Below are 22,741 nucleotides of genomic sequence, written 5' to 3'. Positions count from 1 at the left end.
TGCCCAGCACACAGTGGATACTTGAAAAATGTTTGCTGAGTTTCTGACTGGACGTAAGGGGCACTTAATTCCCTCACACTGAAACATCAATTCCTCTGGCTCCTGGACCAGGTGGACTGGTGGGGGACATGCAACAGGACCCGTCCTGAGAAGCAGAGGCAGAGGCAGCATCTCTGGTCTCATAAAGATACTGTCTCGGTGGCAATGAACTTGTGGCTAACACCAACAAGAAAGACCTTCCCTTGGCTTCTATCCAATCTACTCTGAGTATGTTGTACTACTTATTCAAAATAACTGGGAGCCAACTAACAAAGATTTTTATCTTGCTTTTTCTTTTAAAATTATACCACAAACATTGAACATTTCTCTATCTCTTTAAATACTCTTCAAAAACATGGCTTTTTAATGTTTGTAATGTTTGGTCGTATGGATTATAATATTTTCATTTTTCCCACTCCTGTAATCCATGCTAAGATAAAAATCCCTGTTACATACATCTCTTTCTCCTTGTTTGTTTTCTTAGGATACGTTCCAAGAAATTAAATTGATCAAAAAGGTGTCCTCCATAAATATTTATCAATTTACACTTAACCAGAGAGGACCCATCAGCCAAGCCATAAAACACGATTGCCGTTTCAGCTTTGTTAAGTGAAGGGCTCTTTGTTCTCTCTTTCTTTAAGGATGGTAGGGTCCCGTTCTTTGAATGCCTACTATGTACCAGATACTGCCAAAGCATTTTACTTTCATTACTTCATTCAAACTTCATAATAATCCTTTGAAATACTTTGTTATTTTCTTCTTACAGAGGAGAAAACAAGACCTGGAGAGTCAAGGAGCCAATATCCACCCAAAGCCATCTAACAGTAGAGGCAGCGTGTGCAGCCCGCTTCCCACTTTCCCAGTGTTACACTTGTTACACTGTTCTAAGTTTAATGACCATGTGTCCGCTATTCCTTATTTTGTGAGTTGCACAAAAAAGAATCCTTTACCTAGTTTTCTATAAGGAGATCCACTGTTTGCTTTTTAGTAATCTGTAAGGCCTCTTAACACAGTAAAGACAGTAAGCTTTTATTATGTAAGTAACATTTGTCCCATTGTGTATTCTGACTTTGAATGTGGAAAAGTTTTGCGATACCAAAGTTTGCAGTTTTTATATAATCAAATCAATCTTTGGTGGTCTGACTTTGGTATCATGAGAAGACAGACCTCCCACCTTCCAACTCTGTCAATACTTTCATGATTTCTTTTTTTAAAGATTTATATCTTTAAGTAATCTCCTTTTTTCCCCAAATAGTTATCTACTGGCCTAACATCATTTACTGAAAACCGTCTTTCTGTACTGGTAGGAAATGACACTTCTATCGTATACTAAATACAGTCTTACATATATTCGTGACTGTCTGAATTTCTCTTTTCTTTCATTGATTTAATCGACTATGCTGGTTTAAGTATAATGCTCTTTTAAATACGGCATTTTTACAATGTCTTACTATCTGGTACAAATCCCTTTTTAGTACTTTTCTCACCAGATTTCTCCTGCCTATTCTGGCACATTTATTGTCTATGACTTCAAAACCATTTTAAGTAACAACAAAAGAATCTTCTTTATAGATTGGATAGCACTAAACTTACAGACCAGTAGAGACCACCACTGACGTTTTCTTCTTTCTTATCTCAGATTATGGTATGTTTCATCACTTAAATATCATCTTTCATGCTTCCCGGTGTGTGTGTGTGTGTGTGTGTGTGTGTGTGTGTGTGTGTGTGTGTGCGCGCGCACGCGTGTGTGTGTGTGTGCGTGTGTGTGCGTGCGTGTGCGCGCGCGCACATAGGAGTGATGAGGTTCTGCATGCTTTGTGCTTCTGAGTTTATTTCACGGTGTATTACAGCTTTTGTTGCTCTTGTGACTGGGATTTTCCCTCCATTATATTTTCTGAAGATGATGTGTTTGTTAATTCTTTGCATACAAGAAAGCTCTTAATGGTTTTGGAAAAACCCAAGTAAAACCGGTTTCTTTATAGTTGGGCTTCTCACAGACTCTAATAAACTAAAACTCTTTAAGAGGGGAAGTACATTAATGTGTCAGATTTCCAAACTTAACTAATGGGACCCTTCTGGGCATACTTTTTGAATAGCTCATACAACTAGTATTTCAAGGAATGTATCAAAGCTTAAGATGATGATCTACTCAATTTAAATCATTTCTTTTATAATTTGTTATGCCAAGATAATTTATTAAATCTACAATTCTCTGTTTTATCCTTACACTTTATAATTCCTTGTCTTACACTTTACCGTACACAAGGTTTTCTCTGGATGCTAGCCAACACTTAATGATGCACAAGTACCATGATATTTCAATAATTATTCTTCAAATTCTTCTTCCTCCTACTTCCAAGTTACCTTTCCTTTCTAGAATACTGATATTCTACCCAGCTCACTTTTCCCAATGTAGTTATCATTTTGTTACTTTAAAAATCCTCTTGGCATTTTTAGTAACATCTAGAAATGAGCTATGTATCCTGTTAGAACACGTCCTTTGCACCTGAAACAGTCTGCTAGTCCACTACAATTTTTCTACATTAAATGTAGAAAAGTCAGTCTTTAGCAAAGTCAGGTTATGAATAACCTACTGCCTCTACTCAAAGTCAATACCAGTTGAGTACAAATCCATCACAATGAGCAGGCATTCAACTTTTACTTGTTTGCTAACGAAGACAATATCATGATCAAGCCTAAAAGTATAGTAAAGGCAAACTATTCTGATGGTATAGCTAGCTTTACTAGTATCCTAAGGCTCAGGATCAATGAAGTGAAGTAAGATCAAACCAATATCTGCATATTAGAAGCCAGGTGAAAATAAGCCCCCAAAGACAGCCTTACTGCGCAATTCATGTGGCATGGTACTCGTACATCAGATGAACAGCGAGATTCCAGTACCAACTGATCCCTGCAGAATGGGGCTTCACGTGGGGGTCATAAGCCACATATGGAGACAGAAAGGAGAGAGGGAAGCAGGAGGAGGGAGAATCAAGGAGTGAAAAGAAGTGTCCCATAAATAAAAAGTAAGTAAGTGGGACGCCTGGGTGGCTCGGTCAGTTAAGCGACTGCCTTCAGCTCAGGTCATGATCTCAGGGTCCTGGATCGAGGCCCACATCGGGCTCCCTGCCCAGCGGGAAGCCTGCTTCTCCCTTTCCCGCTACCGCCTGCTCGCGCTCTCTCTAATGAATAAATAAAATCTTAAAAAAAAAAAGTACATAAGTAAAAACAGGTAAGAGAAAACATTAACCTCTGTGCTATGAGATGAGTAATATATAGATGGGTTAATGACAAACTTATAAAATCATCATAAATAAATATATTTGAGCAAAGAAATACGGTATCCAAAATCCTCTATCAAATGTTTTTATGCACTGACTTAGAAATTCAGCCTTTTCAATTCAGAATAATAAAGGTAATCGAATGAACCACAGGAAATCATTTCAAGAATCTTGACATCCAACCAGTCAATAAAATCAATTTGCTTCTATCTTCTGGTGGTATCAATTATGGAACTTCAAGCATGAAGCTAAGTGTAAATGTTTACAGGAAGTTATTCCTTTAAGCACCTACTACAGGCCAGGAACTGCTGCAGGTGCTGGGATGCAGCCCTGAACAAAACAGACTAAGTCCCTGCCCTCCAGGAGCTTCCCGTCTAGCAAGGCAGAGGGATGGAAACAACCAAGCAAACAGATCATGCTGGAAATGATTAGGACCGAGAAGAAAACACAAGTAGGTTAAGAAGATGGAGCATGACCTGGTACCAAAGAGGAGGAGACACCCTTTGAGTGAAGCCCTAAAGAAAATGCCAGAGTCATGTCAATACCTGGGGAGAAACACTGCAGACAGAGGGGAGCTGTGTGAGTGCAGAGATATGGCGGGGGGAGGCGGTGGTCTTCCCATCTTGCCTCTAGAGTCACAACCACAATGAATGCAAAGGAGTAAGTACCTGGTTTCTGGATCAAGGGAATCCACAAGTTTTTTATCAGCTAGCAATTTTTGCAAACTTTGGTATAATTCCACATTTGTGTTCAACCTAGAAAATTACAAATGAAAAAAAAAATTAAATGATTTTCTAATACCTTCTTTTTAACTTTACATTAAGAGAATGGTGTCACATCCTAGCATACACATGCCCAGAGGCCAGAGGTTTGGGGTTTTGTTCTGTTTCTTCATTTGGAATAGAAATAGCATAACCACAGTTAGTACAGAATCAGGCAGTCCGTTAAGCAAAGTGTCAGGGTACTAAGTGTTCTGAAAGGTAACGGATAAATTTAAAGCCACAGTCAGAAGCTGGAACCAGAAGAGCAGACAGGAGAGAGGGGAGTGGGAGGAACGCAGCAGCGGGTGATCTGAGTGACGTGAGCCCACTGCCATTGAGAATTCGTTGTTAGCAATAGGCCGGTGGCTGTTTGTTCATTTAATACAAAAAGAGGGAGGTTGTGGGGAGGATGAACACAAAGATTCCGCATTTCCAAAGTGAAAGACCTAGGGGCGCCGGGGTGGCTCAGTCGGTTAAGCGACTGCCTTCGGCTCAGGTCATGATCCCAGGGTCCTGGGATCGAGCCCCACATCGGGCTCCCTGCTCGGCGGGAAGCCTGCTTCTCCCTCTCCTACTCCCCCTGCTTGTGTTCCCTCTCTCGCTGTCTCTCTCTCTCTCTCTCTCTCTCTCTGTCAATTAAATAAATAAAATTAAAAAAAAAAAATCTACAAAGTGAAGGACCTATACGCCAGGTAACCTTTGCCCATCTGGGCCAGAGTGGCAGGCCCATACCACAAGGAGAGCTCAAGGACACAGGCTTTGGGGTCACACACTAGAGTTACAACACCAGCCCTACTACCAGTCTGTAAACTTGGGCAAGTATTTGAACTTCCCCAGCTTGTTAGATTTCAGGTCACCCTAGGGTTAAATAAGATGCTCCCCCTATGAAGGAACAAATAATAGCTTGCCAGCCTGCCCTTGGCCCCCAACCTGAGTTCTGCCCTCAACCCAAGCCACTTTCCCATTACTAGATCCTGAGTTCTTTCTTCCCTGGATGCCAGAAAGTCCTGCCACTCTCGGGGCTAAACAGTGAACTGGTTTTAGATACGATCTGCTCCCTGCCCGGTGGATCCTCAGGGTAGGGCAAGGCTGTAAGAACCATCTGCCCGTTCCTACTCAGGAACTCAAGGATGGTTAGGTTCCCTAGTCAGTGCATCATCAAAAACCTGCAGCTTTGTAGAAATCCAAGAGTTCCTGTTGCTACAGTTCTCATGGGCCACCCCAAAGACCAAGGGAACTGAGGCTGTCAGCACCAGTGGGAAAACTGTCAACAACAAGGGCAGGCATACCCCCTCTCTCGCTCCGAGGCAGTGATCCCAGTAAACGGGGAGAACATCAATGTGGGCACCTACTTCCTCCAGGCGTGCTCCCCCTATGAGCTACTACCTGTCAAAAGGACAGGCATTCAGAGACAGCCTGCACTGTATCCTCTTCAGAAGTTTCAGCCTATCTCCCACACTATGTTTTATGTCATGAGATCTGGCATCAGCTCTAAACAAACACACCTAATTTGGGGCTTTTACTTCCACTGCTGGAAATAAATCAATTCTACACATGCACCTGAAATCCGCCTGTTTTTCAAAGATCACCTGCAGCAGTTACAATACGATTCAGCTAGACTAAACGAGAAAAGGAGTCAAGGTGCTCCGCGAGGACCAAGAGCAAAGCTCTCTGGTGAAGGCCCTGAGTTCAGGGTCCTGACCCACGCCTGACCCAGGCCTCGGCGGGCCTCAGGGCAGCAGCTGGAGCGTGGCCAAGAAGGGAAGATGGAAATGCTCTCCAGGATGAAGTGAAGACCTTGCACAGATCCTCTTGACCATACTTCGCTACCAATTACGGTTCCCTTGTTGTCCTCCCGCAAAATTAAGAACCCACATCCATTATTCCAGAGGTGTTACTAAAGTCAGGCCCGACACAGCGTTCAAGGTGCCCCAGGCAGGCACCCTGGCAGCTCTGACGCATTTCCTAGGGCTTTTCCCTGGGCGATGCTCTTTCTCCCAAGGAGCCCCCAATGCCAGTCCCTTCCTCATGCCTGGCGTCTGCAGTGTGCAGGGACCAGTTTTATCTCAGTAAACAAGTCGGTTTTCAACGGCTGTAAGAGAAATCACATGCACTGTCCCAAAGAGAGCAAATGATGCTCGGTGGGGGAGAAACAGCAGCAGTATCTCCAGACGCGTCAGGTCCTAAGGCGGGCCTTGTCAAACCAGGAAAGCCACCATGCTCCTCCTCCAACTTCTGGTTTGTCAGGAAGTCTTCCCCGATGGTTTCCAGTTGTAGATTCCTGCCAGGTGAGCCCTGCCGCGCTCGTTGGCTTGCGACCCTTGCTGGCATGGCGTCACACACTAAGTGCTTTTGAATATGGCGCCGTCCATCTCAAAGTCATTTTCACCAGCACTTTCGAGCTCTCATAAATGGCTTAAAATATTTAAATTTACCTCAAGATTGCTTGAAAATAACTCACTTCATCAAAGCCCCAGCCTGCCTCAGCCCTCCCTGAGAGTTTTATGATCTCCCTAGACTACCCCTCCCCACCCCAGATCCAAGGGACCGCAAGGCTACTTGTCTCTGGCCCACAGCCATCGATGCAATAGCAGTTTAATCACAGGATAATCAAGAAACTCCAACTTGCCACTGAGATACTGAAAAACTCTCACTGAACGTACACAACAATAAGGAGAGTAGATGTTTGCTATGCACCTGATGCCCCTAGAAGCACTTTATTATCTCATTTTCCTCACAGTAACTCTAAGAGGCAAATCATGTTACTACTTCACTTATAGACAAGGAAGTTAAGTGATAGAACAGATGAACAAACAGATAAACAACTCATTACACTGCAGGAGCCAGGGAGGAGCACGCAGGGGCCTGCCCCAAGGGCCCTCCCTCTTCCCCACCACCCTGGGCACTGGGCATCCCTACCCTGCGGGGACAAGCCCTGGAGACCAATTTCCTCAAGCACAAATCCACAAGACCACGTCACCCGAGACTGGTAACGAAGGGGAGCAGAACATACTTTTCTACCATGGTGCCAATACTTCTACAAGCTTCTTCCGCCGCCTCTCTGAACGCGCGCTCAGGGTGAGCAATTTTCACAAAATCGGCCTAATAAAGAAGAAAGACAAAAACCAAGAGGGAATTTGATGGAAAGCTTTCTTCCAAGATCTGAGGGTAAAAATGAAAACCTGGGCTTTCAAGTGTCCCATTTGGCTGGCCCTATGCATTTCCATTACTGACATTTTCCTAAACTAGTAGGGCTAGGCGGCTTCTTGCTGAACATTTATTAACTCTGTTATTCCTTGGAATCAAGTGGGTTTCATTCCAAAGAAAATACTTCCACTAACCTTATTTTAGAAAAGCCTTTCTCCTTCAAATATAAACACCAAGTGAATTCTTCCTAATTCTACAGTTCAAAAAAGCAGAATCTTATTTCAAATATTCTAAAACTTCCTAACTAACATTGTTTGCAGTATGGTGCTCACATGTTTGCCTGACTCCAGAGAACAACAGAGGCTTTTTTTTTTTCAACTGACAGACAACACAGTTTCAAGACTGATTTAACTACTTTCTAGCCTTTGTGCAGAAAACAAAGGTGCATTCTCTCTTTATAGGCCTTTTAATAAATATGAATTCCGAGTCTCAGCTGAAATGACTCACGACTACCAGTGTTGCAGTGGCTTCAATACTGACTTTAGACTAAACTGAGCTAGAATTTTTATTTTTAATGAAATCACATAAAACCAGATTTTAGTTTTCATGTTAATTGCAGTATATTGCAAAAGAAAAATGCAAGGAAACTACAAAATATCAGTTACAGTCTTCATTCTCCAAGAAAACACGTGTGACTATAGTATGAAATAAAATCACTACAAGGTAAAATTTCCTAATTTTATTATTAGTTTTCAATGTAAAAACATTTAAATCCATAGTTTCATATATTTGATGTAACAATAAGATAACATTAGTACTAAAGCACCTGAAAAATGAGCTATGTAAAATTTACAATTTATATAAATTACTAATCTACATGTTGCAGAATTTACAGTCAATATTTATTTCAAAATACCAGCATACATTTTAAAAATCATTTATGGGGTGCCTGGGTGGCTCAGTTGGTTAAGCGTCTGCCTTCAGCTCAGGTCATGATCTCGGGGTTCTCGGATAGAGCCCTGCGTCAGGCTCCCTGCTCAGCGGGGAGTCTGCTTCTCCCTCCCCCTCTGCCCCTCCTCCCCGCTGTGCTCTCACTCTCTCTCGATCTCTCTCTCTCAATGAATAAATAAAATCTTTAAAAAAAATTCAATTGTAATAGTGATGGAGAAAACAATACTGTTACATAGCAACCATATATAAAAAAGAAAAAGAAAGCAAAACCAAATGACCATTTGGTGGGAAATAACAGTTTATAAAATCCTTGCCTTATTACACTATTGATCTTACTGGCAGGTAAAGTCCTAAAGATTCAAAAGGAAGAAGGTTCTTTGAATATTTTTACCCAACGATTTCCACATATAAGTCACATTTAGAGCTTTTTTAATGAGATATTTCTATACCTCATAAATACAAAAATCTTCAAAAATAGGACAAGCTATGAGGCATAGAGTTAAAATCTCTTAGTGAGAAGCAAAAGCAAAAATGTGAAAAAAAAAAAAATCCTGGAACACCACTTAATTAAAATGGAGGCTAAGACAACAAATAAGCCACCAACAAATTAAACCAATACTTGATGGAACATAAGTGAAATTCACTGACAAACATTTTCCTTTTCAGGTTTTAGTGACACAATTAAGCATAGAAGGTCACTGTGAGGCGTCCCCGGGCAGTGCACCTCCTGTGTCCTCTATCATTCAAGGTGCTTGCTATGCACCCACTTCAGAACAAAACCAAGACCCTACAAAACCAAGAAGTGACTACAATAAGACTGCAACACACCTCACTTTACTCTTGGGAAAAATCGTTTACGATACTTTATCAATTTCCTTAAAATGGGGAAACTCACAGTGACTGCATGACAATCTGAAAGGTGTTTCTGCTCAATTCGGTTGTATGGGAGGGGAAAAATGTTCCAATCAAGGAACAGCAAAGATGGGGAAGTGTTATGCAAGGTGAGAGAGGTCATTCTCAAAGGGCAAATGATTCCATTCATCTGACATTTTAGAAGGGACAAACTATAGGGGTGGAGAACAGATGGGTAGTTGCCAGACGTAAGAGGGGAGAGCTGACTATAATACAGGGGCTTTTTGGGGGTGATGGAATATAAAATTCATAGAATTGTACCATCCCCAAAAAGGAATCAATTTTACTGTATAATCTTTAAAGTAAATAAATACTTTTTTAAAAAATGGGGAGACTAACTGACTCTCCGACCTCTCCAAGGTAAGGAAGACCTATTCATCGGACCCTAAGTAACCAAACAGCATGTAGAAGGTACAGAACAGCAGGTGAGAGCATGAGTTCTGTGGCCACAATGCCTGGCCTCTGAGCCCAGCTCCGCCACTTAATGGCTAAGCGACCCTGGGTATATCACTTCACCTCTTACTGCCTTTCTTTCCTCATCTGAAAATGGGAGATATGCTGAGAAGATTAATTTGGTTAAACCAGGCAAACCTCTTACCAGGGTCTGGTGCTTCAAAAGATCTAAAAAAAAAAGTTAACATCAGAATATAAACTCCATGAGGTCAGAGACTGTGTGTCTATTCATGACATTCCCAGTGCCTAGAACAGTGCCTGGAACATGGTGGTGATTCAATATTGAATGAATGTGAAGAGAAAGCTATATACAGTCCAATACCAAGTTGACAAGATCCTGAGGGTTCACAATTTTGGATTATGTACACTACTATAATTGCCTTCCCTGACATGACTAATGAGGAGGTGGCTCTTTGGGACAGATAAAAAAAATCATGCCTTCTATCTCAGCAATAGGATTCTTAGTGAAGAGATCTAGGTACATGTCTATTTCTGCTTCAGAATATGAAAAAAGGAAGTCTGTAATACAATCAGTTTCATATCCAAACCTTAGTTGTCATCGGAAAAGACATTCCTGAAAAGGTTTATAAAAACTGGCTTTTCATAAGATTAATTTTATTGTAAATGTACGGGTAAACGTCCTTTTAAAATTCTGGTAGAAGTTTTCATGAATGAAGAAATCTGTCAAATGAAGACTCTTTGCATATGAGTAATCGTTCTTTGATTATACATCACATGTGTATTTTCTTAACTACACATATTAAAGTACAAGTTCTACATTTCACCATTTCCTATACGTTTTTTCCCCATTCCTAACGACTTACTCCCACTATAACAAATTATACCCAACAGCTCTCAAATAGCTCAGACGCTGTGAGTCTAGGTGTTGCCAAACCACACACCAGATGCTTTGAACCCTAGTCTCTGACATTAAACCTAATAAACTTAGCTTAAATTTTAACATCTTGACAGAGAGGTAGCTTCAAGGCTTACAGCAAGCATCTTACCAAGTCGGCCACCCTGCACAAGGAATCAGAAAGCTCGTCGAAAATGAGCACGGTCTGGGGCCCAGGTGGCATGGAACACACGCGCTCCACGAGCAAGTCTGCCTTTCTCAGGGCGTTTTCTTGTGCGATCCGAAATCCTTCTGGGGCGCTGAGCTCAGGAACTCCAAAAAGACCCTGCAATCCAGACAGTATTTCCAATGTGTAACTAAAAATATGATTTTTTTCATAATGGAAATCTTGGTTTTCGTTGGTGTATCCTATCATTATAATACTTGCGATCACAGATACCATGTTCACATTCCCCGCATCATTCCACATAAACTACGAATATTTTAAGAATGGAATTTTTAATTATTTCATAAAAAACAAAAATAGAATGATAAAGGTTCAACATCCAGCTTAGCCACTTTGTAGATGACTAACATGCTGATTTTTGAAAACAGCAAGAGGTTAAAACTTTCAGGACTGATAAGGCCTACTGTTTCTGCAAGAAGGGATACATGAAATTAACGTCTTTTCAAAATGATGAAGTTGAAGAAAAGGCAGTTGCAGGCAGAGCAGAATTGGAACCAAAACCAAATTAGATTCTTTACACTGATTTAATTTGATTCAAGTACAGACTATTTTTCATTTCCCAACACACCTCCTCATACTGGAGGATGGGAATTCTAAACGTCAGACTACTAGTTATGGTTAATGACAAAAAACTACATAAACCTTTGGGGTTTTTTGTTGTTCTTGTTTAATCAAAAAGCAATTCACATGTTTGAAAATCTGTTATCAGTTCTAAAATCATGATATACAAAAGAAAAATAAAGCTAAAATTGGGTATATTTCATCCACCCAAAACCAAGCTTACTTTTTCATCTTTCTACTCGGTACCTATAGGCAGTCGTTCTCCTCCTCACCCTAATTATGTTAAAACCATATTGTTACTTACCCATAGGGAAGTTGGTGTAGCAAATTTCATACAAGAATACTTTTAAAACAAAGCTAATGACAGAGATCAAATAAGAAAACACATCACTAGGCTCGGTGTAACCAAGTCCTAGACTCTTTATAAGAAAGGCAATGTTATAAATAATAAATTAAACAGGCAAAAATAAAAGTAACCTGAAGTGGATAAAACCCGCAAATGCAAAGTAGAACGGGCATCAGGTAAGTCCCTCTCAAGCTCGCCTTCCTTTCACATTTAATTCATTCAATAAGCACTGAGCGCCTAGGAAATGCCAGATACCACACTGGGTGTGCGGAGATAGAAAATAAATAGCAACCAAAGAATTCAGTCAGTGACTTCCTGGAGGAAGAAATCAACGTGATCAATGTCATCTCATTATAGGAAATGAGACTGTTCTCAACAGTTTTGTGTTTTAAAACAAAAGAGCCCAAAACTTCGGAAAAAAATAAGAACGGAATTTCGAGCATCAATGGTATTAGTAACTACAGGGCTATGTGATCCCCCTATGAACTGCAGGGCGAGGCCTCCAATGCTCAAGTGTAGGGCTGGAGCAAAAGTGAACTTTAGTCGCGATTGGTCTGAGTGTGAGGCGAGGGCGGGACCCTCCAGGCGGAATCCACCGCCACCGGCGAGATGAACTATTTTGAGTTCACGTGGAGCAGGGGCTCACGAAGAGGCAGGTCCTGGGGCCCACACTCTGGGGACAGGACCAACAAAGGCCGCCCCGCTCCCTTAAGCCAGCCCCTCAAAGAGGAGGTGACGGACAAGGTCACCAAGAGCGCAAACGACACCCTACCGTACAAAGTGGGTTCGCTGCCCGGCTCCTCCCAGACCCAAAGGACCCCGCCCAGATCCCTGCTGGCCACTCGGAGAAAGAACCGGCTTATGTCGGGTGGACAAGTGGAGCCCCCTCCCGCGCCGCTCACCCGGCGCTCGCCGAACAGGTCCAGACGGCGACCCTGGGGCTTGACATTGAAGGCAGCGCCCACGGGGGACCAGCTGGTGCTGACCTCCCGGGCCCGGATTCCGGCTCCGAGACCGCCCAGGCCCGCTCTCCCCGGCCATAGAGCCGCTGCCCGGAGTCCGTGCCCTCCCAGCCTCCAAGCATATAGCATCTTGATCCCAGAGCAGCCCCTTCCCACGCCGCGAGGCCCCGCCCCTGCACCGCAGCTCCCGCCGCGAGCACGCGCGCCACGTTTCCAAGGCAGCGGCCCACGCCACGCCACGCCACGCCACGCCACGTGACGCCAGTGCTTCCGGGTCGGGGCTCGAGGCCCTCAGGACGTGAGCACGTCGGCGTCCAGAGGGCAAAAGCGTCGCCCCGCCTCCTTCACGGCAGACGCTGCGGTCTTGCGCCCCCGTGTGCCTGAACTAAGGACCCGCCAAAGTTTAATTCTTCTCTCCCACGTGACTCGAGCGGGACAGACAGTCTCGAGGCAGGGTGAGTTCTTCTCGGAGGAGCAGTGAACGCTCAGTGAACGGCGCCTGAGTGCCTTCCCCGACGTGACAGGGCTGGTGACATTCGTCGACTCTGTCGGACTCCACTCTAAACGATGGTTGAAATTAAATAGACGGTGTGGCTGCACCGTATGGTTGTGTGGAACCGACTCCACTACCTATCAGTGAATCTTCCTTTATTTTGACTTGTAAATTTTGTTATAATAATCTACAATATAAATTTGTAGCGGGAGGGCTTCGCAACCTTCACTCAACCATAGGGGAATGAGAAGATTTGGGGGCAGGAGGCGGAGAAGGAATTGTGATTTGGGGTTTAGGATGGCCAGTGTGGAAAAGGGCTGGGGGCTCTGGACAGGCTTAGCCTCCCCTAAATGAATGGAAATCACGCCACAGTTGGAGCCAGGGCCAGGTTCTTGTCCAGGATGGGAGGCTTAACCTTGCTCAACTTCATCCCCGTCTGCAGAGGGAATCGTGCGAGGTGCCTGCCTTCTCTACCTTCCTGAAGCGCATGGGGATTAAGTGAAAGAATTTAGTTAATAGTAAGGTGTTTTTCTTTTGAGAGACTTCTGTAGGTGGAGAGGGGGAAAAATCAGTAGTTGGGAGAAGGGACTGAGAGGAATTGAGGCCGCCAAAGCAACCCTCACATTTGCCTGGCTGTCTCACTCCACGCACCTGCCACTTCTTGGGCTCTCACTTTCAGGGTTGAGCGGGATGCTGCGGAATGGCGAATCCACATGGGATGGGCCCCTTGAGAATTGACCGTTCTGCAGACGTGAAGACAGGTGTGTGGATATGAGAAGAACCGCCCCCCCCCCCAGGAAAGTAAGCAAGAGGGAGGGCTGACTACTGCAGCCTCCAGCCAGCTCCTCAAAATACTGCTCTCCACCTCAGTTTTTGTTTGTTTTGTGGTTTTTTAACTTTTTTTAAAGATTTTATTTATTTATTTATTTATTTATTTTTTAAGATTTTATTTATTTATTTGACAGAGAGATAGAGTACAGGTAGGCAGAGAGGCAGGCAGAGGGAGAGGGAGAAGCAGGCTCTCCGCTGAGCAGGGAGCCCGATGTGGGGCTCGATCCCAGGACCCTGGGATCATGACCTGAGCCGAAGGCAGACGCTCAACCGACTGAGCCACCCAGGCGCCCCAAGATTTTATTTATTTTTGACAGAGAGAGAGAGACTGTACAAGCAGGGGAAGCAGCAGGCGGAGGGAGAGGGAGAAGCAGGCTTCCCGCTGAGCAGGGAGCCCGATGCCGGGCTTGATCCCAGGACCCTGGGATCATGACCTGAGCTGAAGGCAGACGCTTAACCGTCTGAGCCATCCACGTGCCCTTGTTTCGTTTTTTTAAAGTGGGCTCCACACCCACGGTGAAGCCCAGTGCAGGTCCAAACTCACAACCCTGAGATCAAGACCTGAGCTGAGATCAAGAGTTCAATGCTTCACCCGCTGAGCCACCCAGGCGCCCTTCTCTGCCTAGGTTTTATGCAGGAAGTAGATACCAAGTGATTCTGTTAAATCAGTGTCTGAGTGCAGAGGGCATTGATGGCCGTAGTCTTTTGTGACCACAGGAGGTTGATTACTTTGCCTTGGGTGTCAGAGGTGTGACTTGTGCAGAGGACCAAGAACCCAAGTGAATCTTTTTGTTCCCAGGCAATCCACAGTTACGTTTTCTTAAATTGCTTTATTTGAAGTCATTCCAGACCTTTATCTCACCTGAATGTTTGGGCTTAGGGTAAAGCTGTGTTCATTTTAACATTGCCTGTTGGGTTTGAGCAGTCCTCAGAACCTCCTGGAAAGTTCCAGAGAGCCAAAAGTTAAGGCCAAGAGTGGCACATGCTTCCTATAGATACCTTCTAACCCCCCCTCCCTCTATTCACACCCCCCCAAAAAAAGTTTCAAATGGAGTTTGTTTTCAATTTAGCCTGGCAGAGAGGAAAAGCCCAATTGATTGTATGGTAAGTTATGATTTCATTTTCTACTGATTTTTTAAATGAAATATTTAAAATGATTTAAAATCCCGGAGTCCCTACCTCCATGGTGATTAATATCTATCACATTATTGGTAACTGGTTGGTTCTTAGGGCAGCCACGCCACATGAGAGACCTAATGCCTGTGTAGCAGACCCTTACAAAGATGTCAGATGTGTCGTGTAAAAAAGAAAATTCATCAATATATTTGACAAAAATCCTTACATATTTTTTTCTGAGAGCCTTCCTTTAGCCCAGAATGGTTGTCATACAAGGATACCTAACCATTGTAATGCAACATTTAAGCCTAAAATTGTCCTCAGGAGATAATGATTTGTCCTAAAGTAACAAGGTATCTGGTGTCTCAGAGAGCCTGGCATAGTTAGATTTTCAAAAACTGCAGTCCAGATTCATCGACAACCAATGAAAAACCATCCCAAACGGGAGATTAGACACACCCAATCCCTGCCAGTCAACTTCATCTTTTTGAAATCCTTAAAGTATGTTTTACATCTCATCTTCTATATTTGATCTAAAAAAAAAGAATTTTATAAAAGCTGGTATCCTCTGTACAATCGTAAATATATTTTTTCTTCACGTCTATCTCAACCTATAAAGTTGTGTTCCTAAATAGAAAGGAGTGAGCGCAGGTATTCTTCCTATTCAGTCCATAACAAAACCAGGCTTTACACTGGGGAGAAATAGCTTAGATTATTACAATTCCAAAAAGCCACAGAAGCCAAAGGATAAGGACACTCTGGCTCTATAAATAAAGTGATCAGTCATGCTACAGCTGAGCCAAAGTAGGGCAGCAAGGCAGATGCAGGGACTGGGCTGCAAAATTGAAGGAGACACTCACTGTCAGGGTCATGCACAGGCTGTGTCAGTACCTGAGGGGGGCACCTGGGTGCCTCACTTGCTTCCCCCTAGTCCTGGCTCTGTTCTAGAAGAAATAAGGAAGGCCAATAAAATACCTATAAACAAATTATTTCTGTATCTTTCCAACATTTTCCATAACCATCAAGTAATTTTTCAATATTTCATTTACAGCAGTGCTGCCTGCTCCTAATGATAATTTACGAAAGTCCTATTTTTCCGAGGGAATGAAGATATCATCGCAACTGTGTAGACTTGGTTGGAGTATGGATAGAATGGCCTGAAGTCCCAATTTCTAGAGGCACATCCTGTCAGACCAACTGGCCCAGGCTGTGATTTGGAAAATAGTGTAGCTTGAATATGCGGTGAACTTGCAGCCTTTTGCTTCTTTATTAGTTGCTCTTAATTAATAGAAAAGTATATTGAGTTAACTTAGGCATATGTAATCCTTCCAGAATTTTAGAGGCTTGGGACCATATGAAATTATTCCATTCCAGCACTGCTGTACAATAGGAGACTGGAGCACAGAAAAGCTGAATAATGTACCCATTTCACATTCCTTTTGTCATGGCTGGAACAACAACCCGTACACCTCAACTCTTAGTCTTGGGCTTTTTTCTCTACAATCATGCTGCCCCTCTCCTTGGGCCATTGACTACTTAATATTCTTTTAGACAAAAGCCGTAGTAACAATGACAATAACAACAAAAACCCTGCATCAGACTGGCTCATGCAACACAATAGTCCAGAGGTATCTCTGCCTTCAGGGGCAGCTGGGTGTAGGGGTCTAAACAATGTCCTGGATTATCTCCAGCCCTGTTTGATTTTGTTTGGGGGCTCTCCAGATTAGCTAAATGCATGCCAGCTGAAGTTCTAGCTTCACCTGAAGAAGATCTTGCCTTTTTTTTCCCCCAATAGGCCTTCCAAAGTTGCAGATTACATCTCATTGGCTCTGATTGATCAGGCGCCATTTTGGAAATAGTCACTGTGGCCAGAAGAAGGGGCCGTTCTTATTAGCCAGGCCTGAATCTCACATCCATCGCAGAGTGTATACACCGTTTGAAAGACTTGTCTGAAAGTGCACACCAGGATGCTTTTACCAGACGAGAGGGAAGTAGATGGGACGCGTCCGACCAAGAAATATCCGCTGTGGCCTAAAAGGCAAGTTTCTTTTCACCCCAGTTTCTTAGTAAATTCATCTCCGTCCTCCACTTTCCTCTGTAACTGTTTGGTGTCTCTGTCCAGTAACCTCTTCCTTTTGCATTGCTCATTTAAAAATTTTATAAGGTATATCGTGAAAAACATCTAATGGAATTCGCCTTGCTGGGTTTTGGTCTCCTTTGAGACCCGTGATCCCTTTTTTTCCCTTCCTTTTTCTCCCTTTTGGAATGGGACTGTCTATCCTGTGCCTTTCCCACCACTGTATTTTGGAAGCAAATAATGTGTCTGGTTTTGCAGTTTCACAGAGGGAGAGGGATTTTGCCCCAGGATGTGTCACACAATAGATCTTACTTATAACTGACATAAAGGATTTAGATGATGAGATTGGGGACTTTGAGCTGGTGATTTTTACATGAGATTCTTAGAGTTAGCATTGATGCTGACATTGTTAAGACTTTGGGGGATGTGGGTTGGGGAGAGTGTATTCGGCACTGGGGAAGATCATGAATTTGGGGGGACCAGGGCAGTCTATTACAGGTTGAACTGTGTCTCCCAAACAGATACGTTCAAGTCCTAACCTTTGGTTTCTATGATTGTGACTTTATTTGGACTCAGGGTCTTTGCAGATGTAATCAGGTTAAAATGGGGTCATAGTAGATTAGGGTGGTCCCTATTCCAAATGACTGGTGTCCTTATCAGAAGAGGGATGCTTGCACACAGGCAGACATGGAGGGAAGACGGCCATGTGCAGATCGGGGTAGAGCTGGATGCTTCCACAAGCCGGGGAATGCCTGGGTCCACCAAAAGCTGGAAGCAGCGAGGTAGAACCCTCCTCAGAGGCTTCTGAGGGAGACTGGTGCTGCGGACACCTTGATTTTAGACTTCTAGCCTCCAGCCCTGTGAGACAATCACTTTCTGTTGTTTTAAATTCCCCAGTTTGTGGTACTTTGTTACGGTAGTCCCAGGAACTGAGCACAGATTCAAGAACTATTTGTTGAGATGAATGGTGATTAAAACCTAAGTTACAAAATAAGCAAAGTGTTCCGCAGCTTTCTGGGATGTCTCGTCATCACCTGTTTACAACTTTTATTGGCTACTAAATGGAATGAACATTGGAACACTTCCCTCTTCCTTCTCCCAGTGTCCTCAGAAATTCGGATGAGGGATAAGGCCTGATATGGCTCCTTCAAGCACTAAAATGACATCAGAACACGGGTCCCACAAGAAACATACATACATGCAAAGCACTCTTCAGATAAGGTGAATGATGAAAAATCGTAAATAAATTATAATAAACAATGCAAGCATTAAGATTTTATTTATTTATTTATATGATTTTATTTTATTTTTTAAAAGTAATCTCTGCACCCAATGTGGGGCTCCAACTCATGACCCCAAAATCAAGAGTTGCATGTTCTACCAATTGAGCCAGCCAGGCACCCCCAGATTTTATTTTTAAGAATCTCTACACCCAACATGGGGCTCGAACTCACAACCCTGAGATCAAGAGTCACATGCTCCACCGACTGAGCCAGCCAGGAGCCCCAGTGCAAGCATTTTTAAACTTACTGTTGGAAACAGCAATGTAAGTCACATAAAATCAACTTGGGAATAACTGTCCTATTGTTGCCCCTCTATGATTATTACAATAATGAGAGTGATTCATAGAGCATACTCATCTGAGAACAGAGCAAGCCAGCTCCGAGGGGTGGGGAGGCAGGTCCCTATACACCTCCCCATCACTGGCTGCTGAACAGAAGGAAGCCTGTGAAAGTCGTGTCATCGTCCTCATCTGCAAACAGGCCATTAAACCTCTCCCCTCCTGTGGCCTGCATCCACACCTCATCTCCCAGCTTCAGTGGCAGCACCATGCCACCTGACGCCTGGTCCTCAGAGCTCATGTAACCGTCCTTGGTGTTCAGTATTTTCACCCCATTTTTGACCAAAGATACCTGAACATTCCTGGAGAAAACCGTGATGTGGTAGGTGAAGTAATAGACCCCGGTAATATGGCAAGTGAACTTCCCCGTGGCTACGTCGTAATGATTGAACTCATTATACAGGATCTTATCAAATTTAATGGGCACATCTGAAGTAGGAAACTTGCTCAGTACTGTGAGCCCCACCGTGAAAGCACTCTTGGGCAAGACTGGAGTCTCGCCAATTTTCCCTTTCTCGCCTCGGTCCCCTTTCCAGCCTCTCATTCCCCGGACTCCTGGATCTCCCTGGGGTCCCAAAGGTCCAGCATCTCCCTTGGGGCCAGGCTTCCCAATGGGGCCCACGGGGCCAGGTAGACCCATTGGGCCCGAAGGCCCAGTGCTGCCCTTTAGCCCTTCTGGACCAGTGGGCCCCACACTGCCTTTATCCCCCTTTTGCCCTTGAGGGCCAGTCTCTCCCCTGAGGCCTTTCTCTCCCATGGGACCAACAAATCCCTTTGGCCCATGTTTCCCTGGCGGTCCTTGTGAGCCTTGATCGCCTTTGACACCTTTGGCTTCAACTTTTCCATCTGCTCCTAGGTGGAAAAAGAGAGAATAAAGGAAAAGATGATTTGTGAAACATCAACTTCTAAAACCAACTTCGGCTTTTCCATTGTTGAGCATACAAATGAAGTAAAGCAGTGCCCAGTATCAGTAGATGCTCGGGGTCTGAACATTAATTTACTCCTAAATTGAGTGCACAGCATACACATACACATGTGTGTGGATGCAAAACACCTTCTGACTCCTGTCTACTATGTTAGTGTTGGGGTTCACATTAGATATTACAGCTCTTTAATATCACAGCCCAGTATTTGACCACTAAGCAACGCCGATCCTTGAGAACACATCTTTGGAAGAGGGAAGAACGTCCAAAGGCAGATGAACTCAGGCTGCTTTCGGTTAACTGACAACTCAGCCCTAGTTCTGGGACATCCCCTACAAAGCTTCTCATGGGAGTGAGCACAGAATAAAGTCTTCCTAAAGTGTGGCAGTCACTGCTCTCTGTTGACCACTGTACCGACTGTGTCATGCTGGTCCTCACTGTGCATACGTTCTTGATGCTTCCCTGTCTCCCCCTCCCCGACTGGAGAGCAGTGGTTATGAGCACGGAGTCTGGAGTTAAATACCAGGATTTAGTCCTGTCTCCTCTACAGAGGCCCAACGTGACATTAGGCAAGCTGATTAGCCACCTACACCTCTGTTCCCTCATCTGTAAAATTGGGATAATGATACTACCTCATGTATAGGCTGTTGTATTGAGTCAGTACATGAAAAGCACTTAGAACACCCTAGCACAAAGTGAGCATTATTTGTGTTTGCTCTTGCGACTATTCTCTCCCCCCATAATTCACAACTACCGGAGCCCTCCTTACCCCTCAGGGCCCAATTCCAGTGCCACCTTCTCCATGCAGTCTTGCCAGAAGCCCTGAGTCAATTTAATGTCACTCCTCAATCTTCATCCACTAACCCAGGCTTCAGCGAACCACGGCCTGTGAGCCAAATCCAGCCTCCCACCTGTTTGTATGGCCCACAAGCTAAGAATGGTTTGCAGTTTTAAATGGTCACAAATAATATTTGACAATACATGAAAATTATATAAGATTCAGATTTCGGTCTTCATAGAGTTTCACTAAAACACAGCCCTACTTACTTATGTAGCATCCGTGGCTGCTTTTCACGACAGTTGTGCCTGAGACCGCATGGCCTGAGAAGCTGAAATTACTTACAGTCTTTCCCTTTACAGAAAAAGAATCACAGGCTCCTGGAGAGCAAGAGCCATGTTGCCCTATTGTTAGGTCGTCCTCAGAGCCTAGCAAAGGACTTGTCCTTGGTGAGCACCAAATGGTTATTAAGTCACCGATGGCTCAGAATTAGAGCATGGTAAAATGGAACACAATTTCTGACCTCGCTCTCCTTTCTCTCCATTCATTCCATCCTTCCCTGGACCACCAGGATGTCCTGGTTCTCCTAGGTGGAAGAGAAGAAAACAGACAAGAGTTAAAGTTCCAGTTCTGCATTTCCTAGACATTGGTCTCTATCGGGAGTGTAGACCAAAGAGTCCTGGGTGTGTGCCCAGCCCTGACACGCACACTGCCCCTCACAGAAGGCAGACGTGAGTGAGCGCCAGGGGTGCGGAGTTGTACAAGAAGTGAATTATGAAATGAACTGGGTGGACCTCCCAAGCACCCAGCTCCGGGAAGGCAGAACAGGAAAGGAATATGTGCACAGATGATCACAATTACGTCTTTCTCTGGTGAGGGGAACTCGGGTAGTGACTGATCATTGGAGGTACTGGGTGGCCTTCTCGCTTCTCCTTTTCTGTCACTCTTGCACAGAGTGGAATGGAAGGTTCACTAGCCTCCTATGAAAACACAGATGATTATGGTTACCTGGCAATATTTGGGATGGAAGGGAGGATTCTGGAAGGATCTCTCCAGCACTTTAGAGTGGTGGTAAATGTCACTGATCAAGCTGGCATGGCAGACGCCATTGGAAACATCAGATGAGTGAGGTTTTGCCTACCACACATCAATTTTGAGCTTAGAGCAGGCAACCCTGAGCTCCGACTTCCCATGTTACAAGTCAACGTCTCTAGAGCCAAAGGCAGTCCTTGCTGTAAAGAAGGAGAGTGGAAGCAAAAGATGAAGGGGTCATGAAGTCAGAGTTGTATCCTGTGCATGTACATACATATGCACACACATGTGCACCCACATCCACACATACATGCACACTGTGGTCCCAGTAGGAGGTTAAAAGAATGGATTTCACTGACATTGAGATTTTGCCATTAACTTGGACTGGGCTTTTTACTACCCAGAAATAAGACTGGTCTAATGCCAAAAAGTGGCATGGACTCACTGGAGATGTTATCCCTTGGAGAACCCCAGCGCAGATTTGCAGGGCAATGGTTGGAAAGATGGTTGGTGACCATCTGCTTCATCCAGCCCACCCAACAAACCCCTTGGAGCACCAAATGCCACAAACAGGGAAACACCTAGAAACACCTAGACTTTCCTTCATCTGTATAGCAGACTTCCCATAAGTAATTTGTTCTAATACTCATTTCTCCAGATTAACAAAGACTTTTTAAAAATCCATATGCCAACAGCATTTGCTGGCAAAGCACTAATTTTAGTCCATCCTGAAGTTGCTTTCTGTGTATTATTTCAACCACTGTTAATATAGCCAGAGGAATGGCTAATCTTCTGATATGATTATAAAATATCAAGAAGGCTTCTAAATGTTCATCATTAAGTTTAGCGACGTTTTCATACTATAACGTATAGCTGAGGAAAAACGACAGTGGTTTGTGGTCACGTTCCACAAAGAGTCCTGAAATGTCTAATTAGTTGGGGGTGCTTCTATTAATAACTGACAGTTTACAGTGAGGATGAGGCATCTTAATGAATGTAAATGTAAATTCATATGTCCAAACTCCTAAAATTTCTAGGTTTTTGTCAGATCTGATTAGTTCATCATTGATTTCTCCTACTCATGTATGGTTGAAGAGTTCACACTAAGAAGACAGATGACAGCTCTCCTATTTTCATGGGATTCTTTAATGTTTGCATTATCAAGTCAACCTTCAATCTTCAATTTCTCTGCAGAAGTATTTCAGGCACCCATCTGTTTGTGATAGTTTGATAGGACAATTTGAAAATCCCTTGGGCTGGGCTGTAACCACAATACACCACAGTGCGCTGATGGACAGTGAGTGTGTGAGGGCACAGGACATATTTCAGGCCTCAAATGACACGTCTATCTGCAAAGGGACCAAGTGAAGCCACC

The 22,741-nt window shown here is 43.9% G+C and overlaps 3 protein-coding genes and 1 long non-coding RNA gene across 5 annotated transcripts in view; 2 read left to right on the top strand and 2 right to left on the bottom strand.

The window, feature by feature from the left end:
• The window catches only part of LOC113919171 (mitochondrial intermediate peptidase), a 175,415-nt gene extending 162,679 nt beyond the window's left edge, over positions 1-12,736 (bottom strand). Inside the window, exons 1-4 of the mRNA XM_027587945.1 lie at positions 12,436-12,736; positions 10,552-10,725; positions 7,095-7,183; positions 3,989-4,075 (exon numbers count right to left, since the gene is read on the bottom strand). Of these exons, the coding sequence (XP_027443746.1) occupies positions 3,989-4,075; positions 7,095-7,183; positions 10,552-10,725; positions 12,436-12,624 (539 nt within the window). The 5' untranslated portion in view covers positions 12,625-12,736. The remainder of the gene's footprint in view (positions 1-3,988; positions 4,076-7,094; positions 7,184-10,551; positions 10,726-12,435) is intronic.
• An 87-nt stretch (positions 12,737-12,823) lies between these two features.
• On the top strand, positions 12,824-17,265 carry LOC113920973. The gene is made up of 3 exons (XR_003519461.1): positions 12,824-12,950; positions 13,668-13,749; positions 16,731-17,265. It is a non-coding gene; the product is annotated as an uncharacterized LOC113920973 (long non-coding RNA).
• Positions 17,266-18,910: 1,645 nt separating this feature from the next.
• Positions 18,911-19,370, top strand: PCOTH (Pro-X-Gly collagen triple helix like repeat containing). Its single transcript, XM_035726497.1, has one exon. It carries the CDS (start codon positions 19,053-19,055, stop codon positions 19,353-19,355), a length of 303 nt encoding a protein of 100 aa, XP_035582390.1. The 5' UTR covers positions 18,911-19,052; the 3' UTR covers positions 19,356-19,370.
• SPATA13 (spermatogenesis associated 13) overlaps positions 19,329-22,741 on the bottom strand; it is a 363,796-nt gene continuing 360,383 nt past the window's right edge. Inside the window, exons 15-16 of one of the 2 annotated variants that reach the window (XM_035726496.1) lie at positions 20,858-20,920; positions 19,329-19,485 (exon numbers count right to left, since the gene is read on the bottom strand). In XM_035726496.1, coding sequence (XP_035582389.1) covers positions 19,467-19,485; positions 20,858-20,920 — 82 coding nt within the window. In that variant the 3' untranslated portion in view covers positions 19,329-19,466. The remainder of the gene's footprint in view (positions 19,486-20,857; positions 20,921-22,741) is intronic. The other variant, XR_004819935.1, reaches the window with a different exon arrangement.

Source organism: Zalophus californianus, chromosome 3 (genome assembly GCF_009762305.2).
Source record: "Zalophus californianus isolate mZalCal1 chromosome 3, mZalCal1.pri.v2, whole genome shotgun sequence".
Lineage (NCBI taxonomy): Eukaryota > Metazoa > Chordata > Mammalia > Carnivora > Otariidae > Zalophus > Zalophus californianus.
This window is presented reverse-complemented; position numbering and strand designations above follow the sequence as displayed.

What these genes read in the sequence shown, in the direction of transcription:
- PCOTH (XM_035726497.1), top strand. Translation starts at nt 19,053, where the DNA reads ATGGGCACATCTGAAGTAGGAAACTTGCTCAGTACTGTGAGCCCCACC.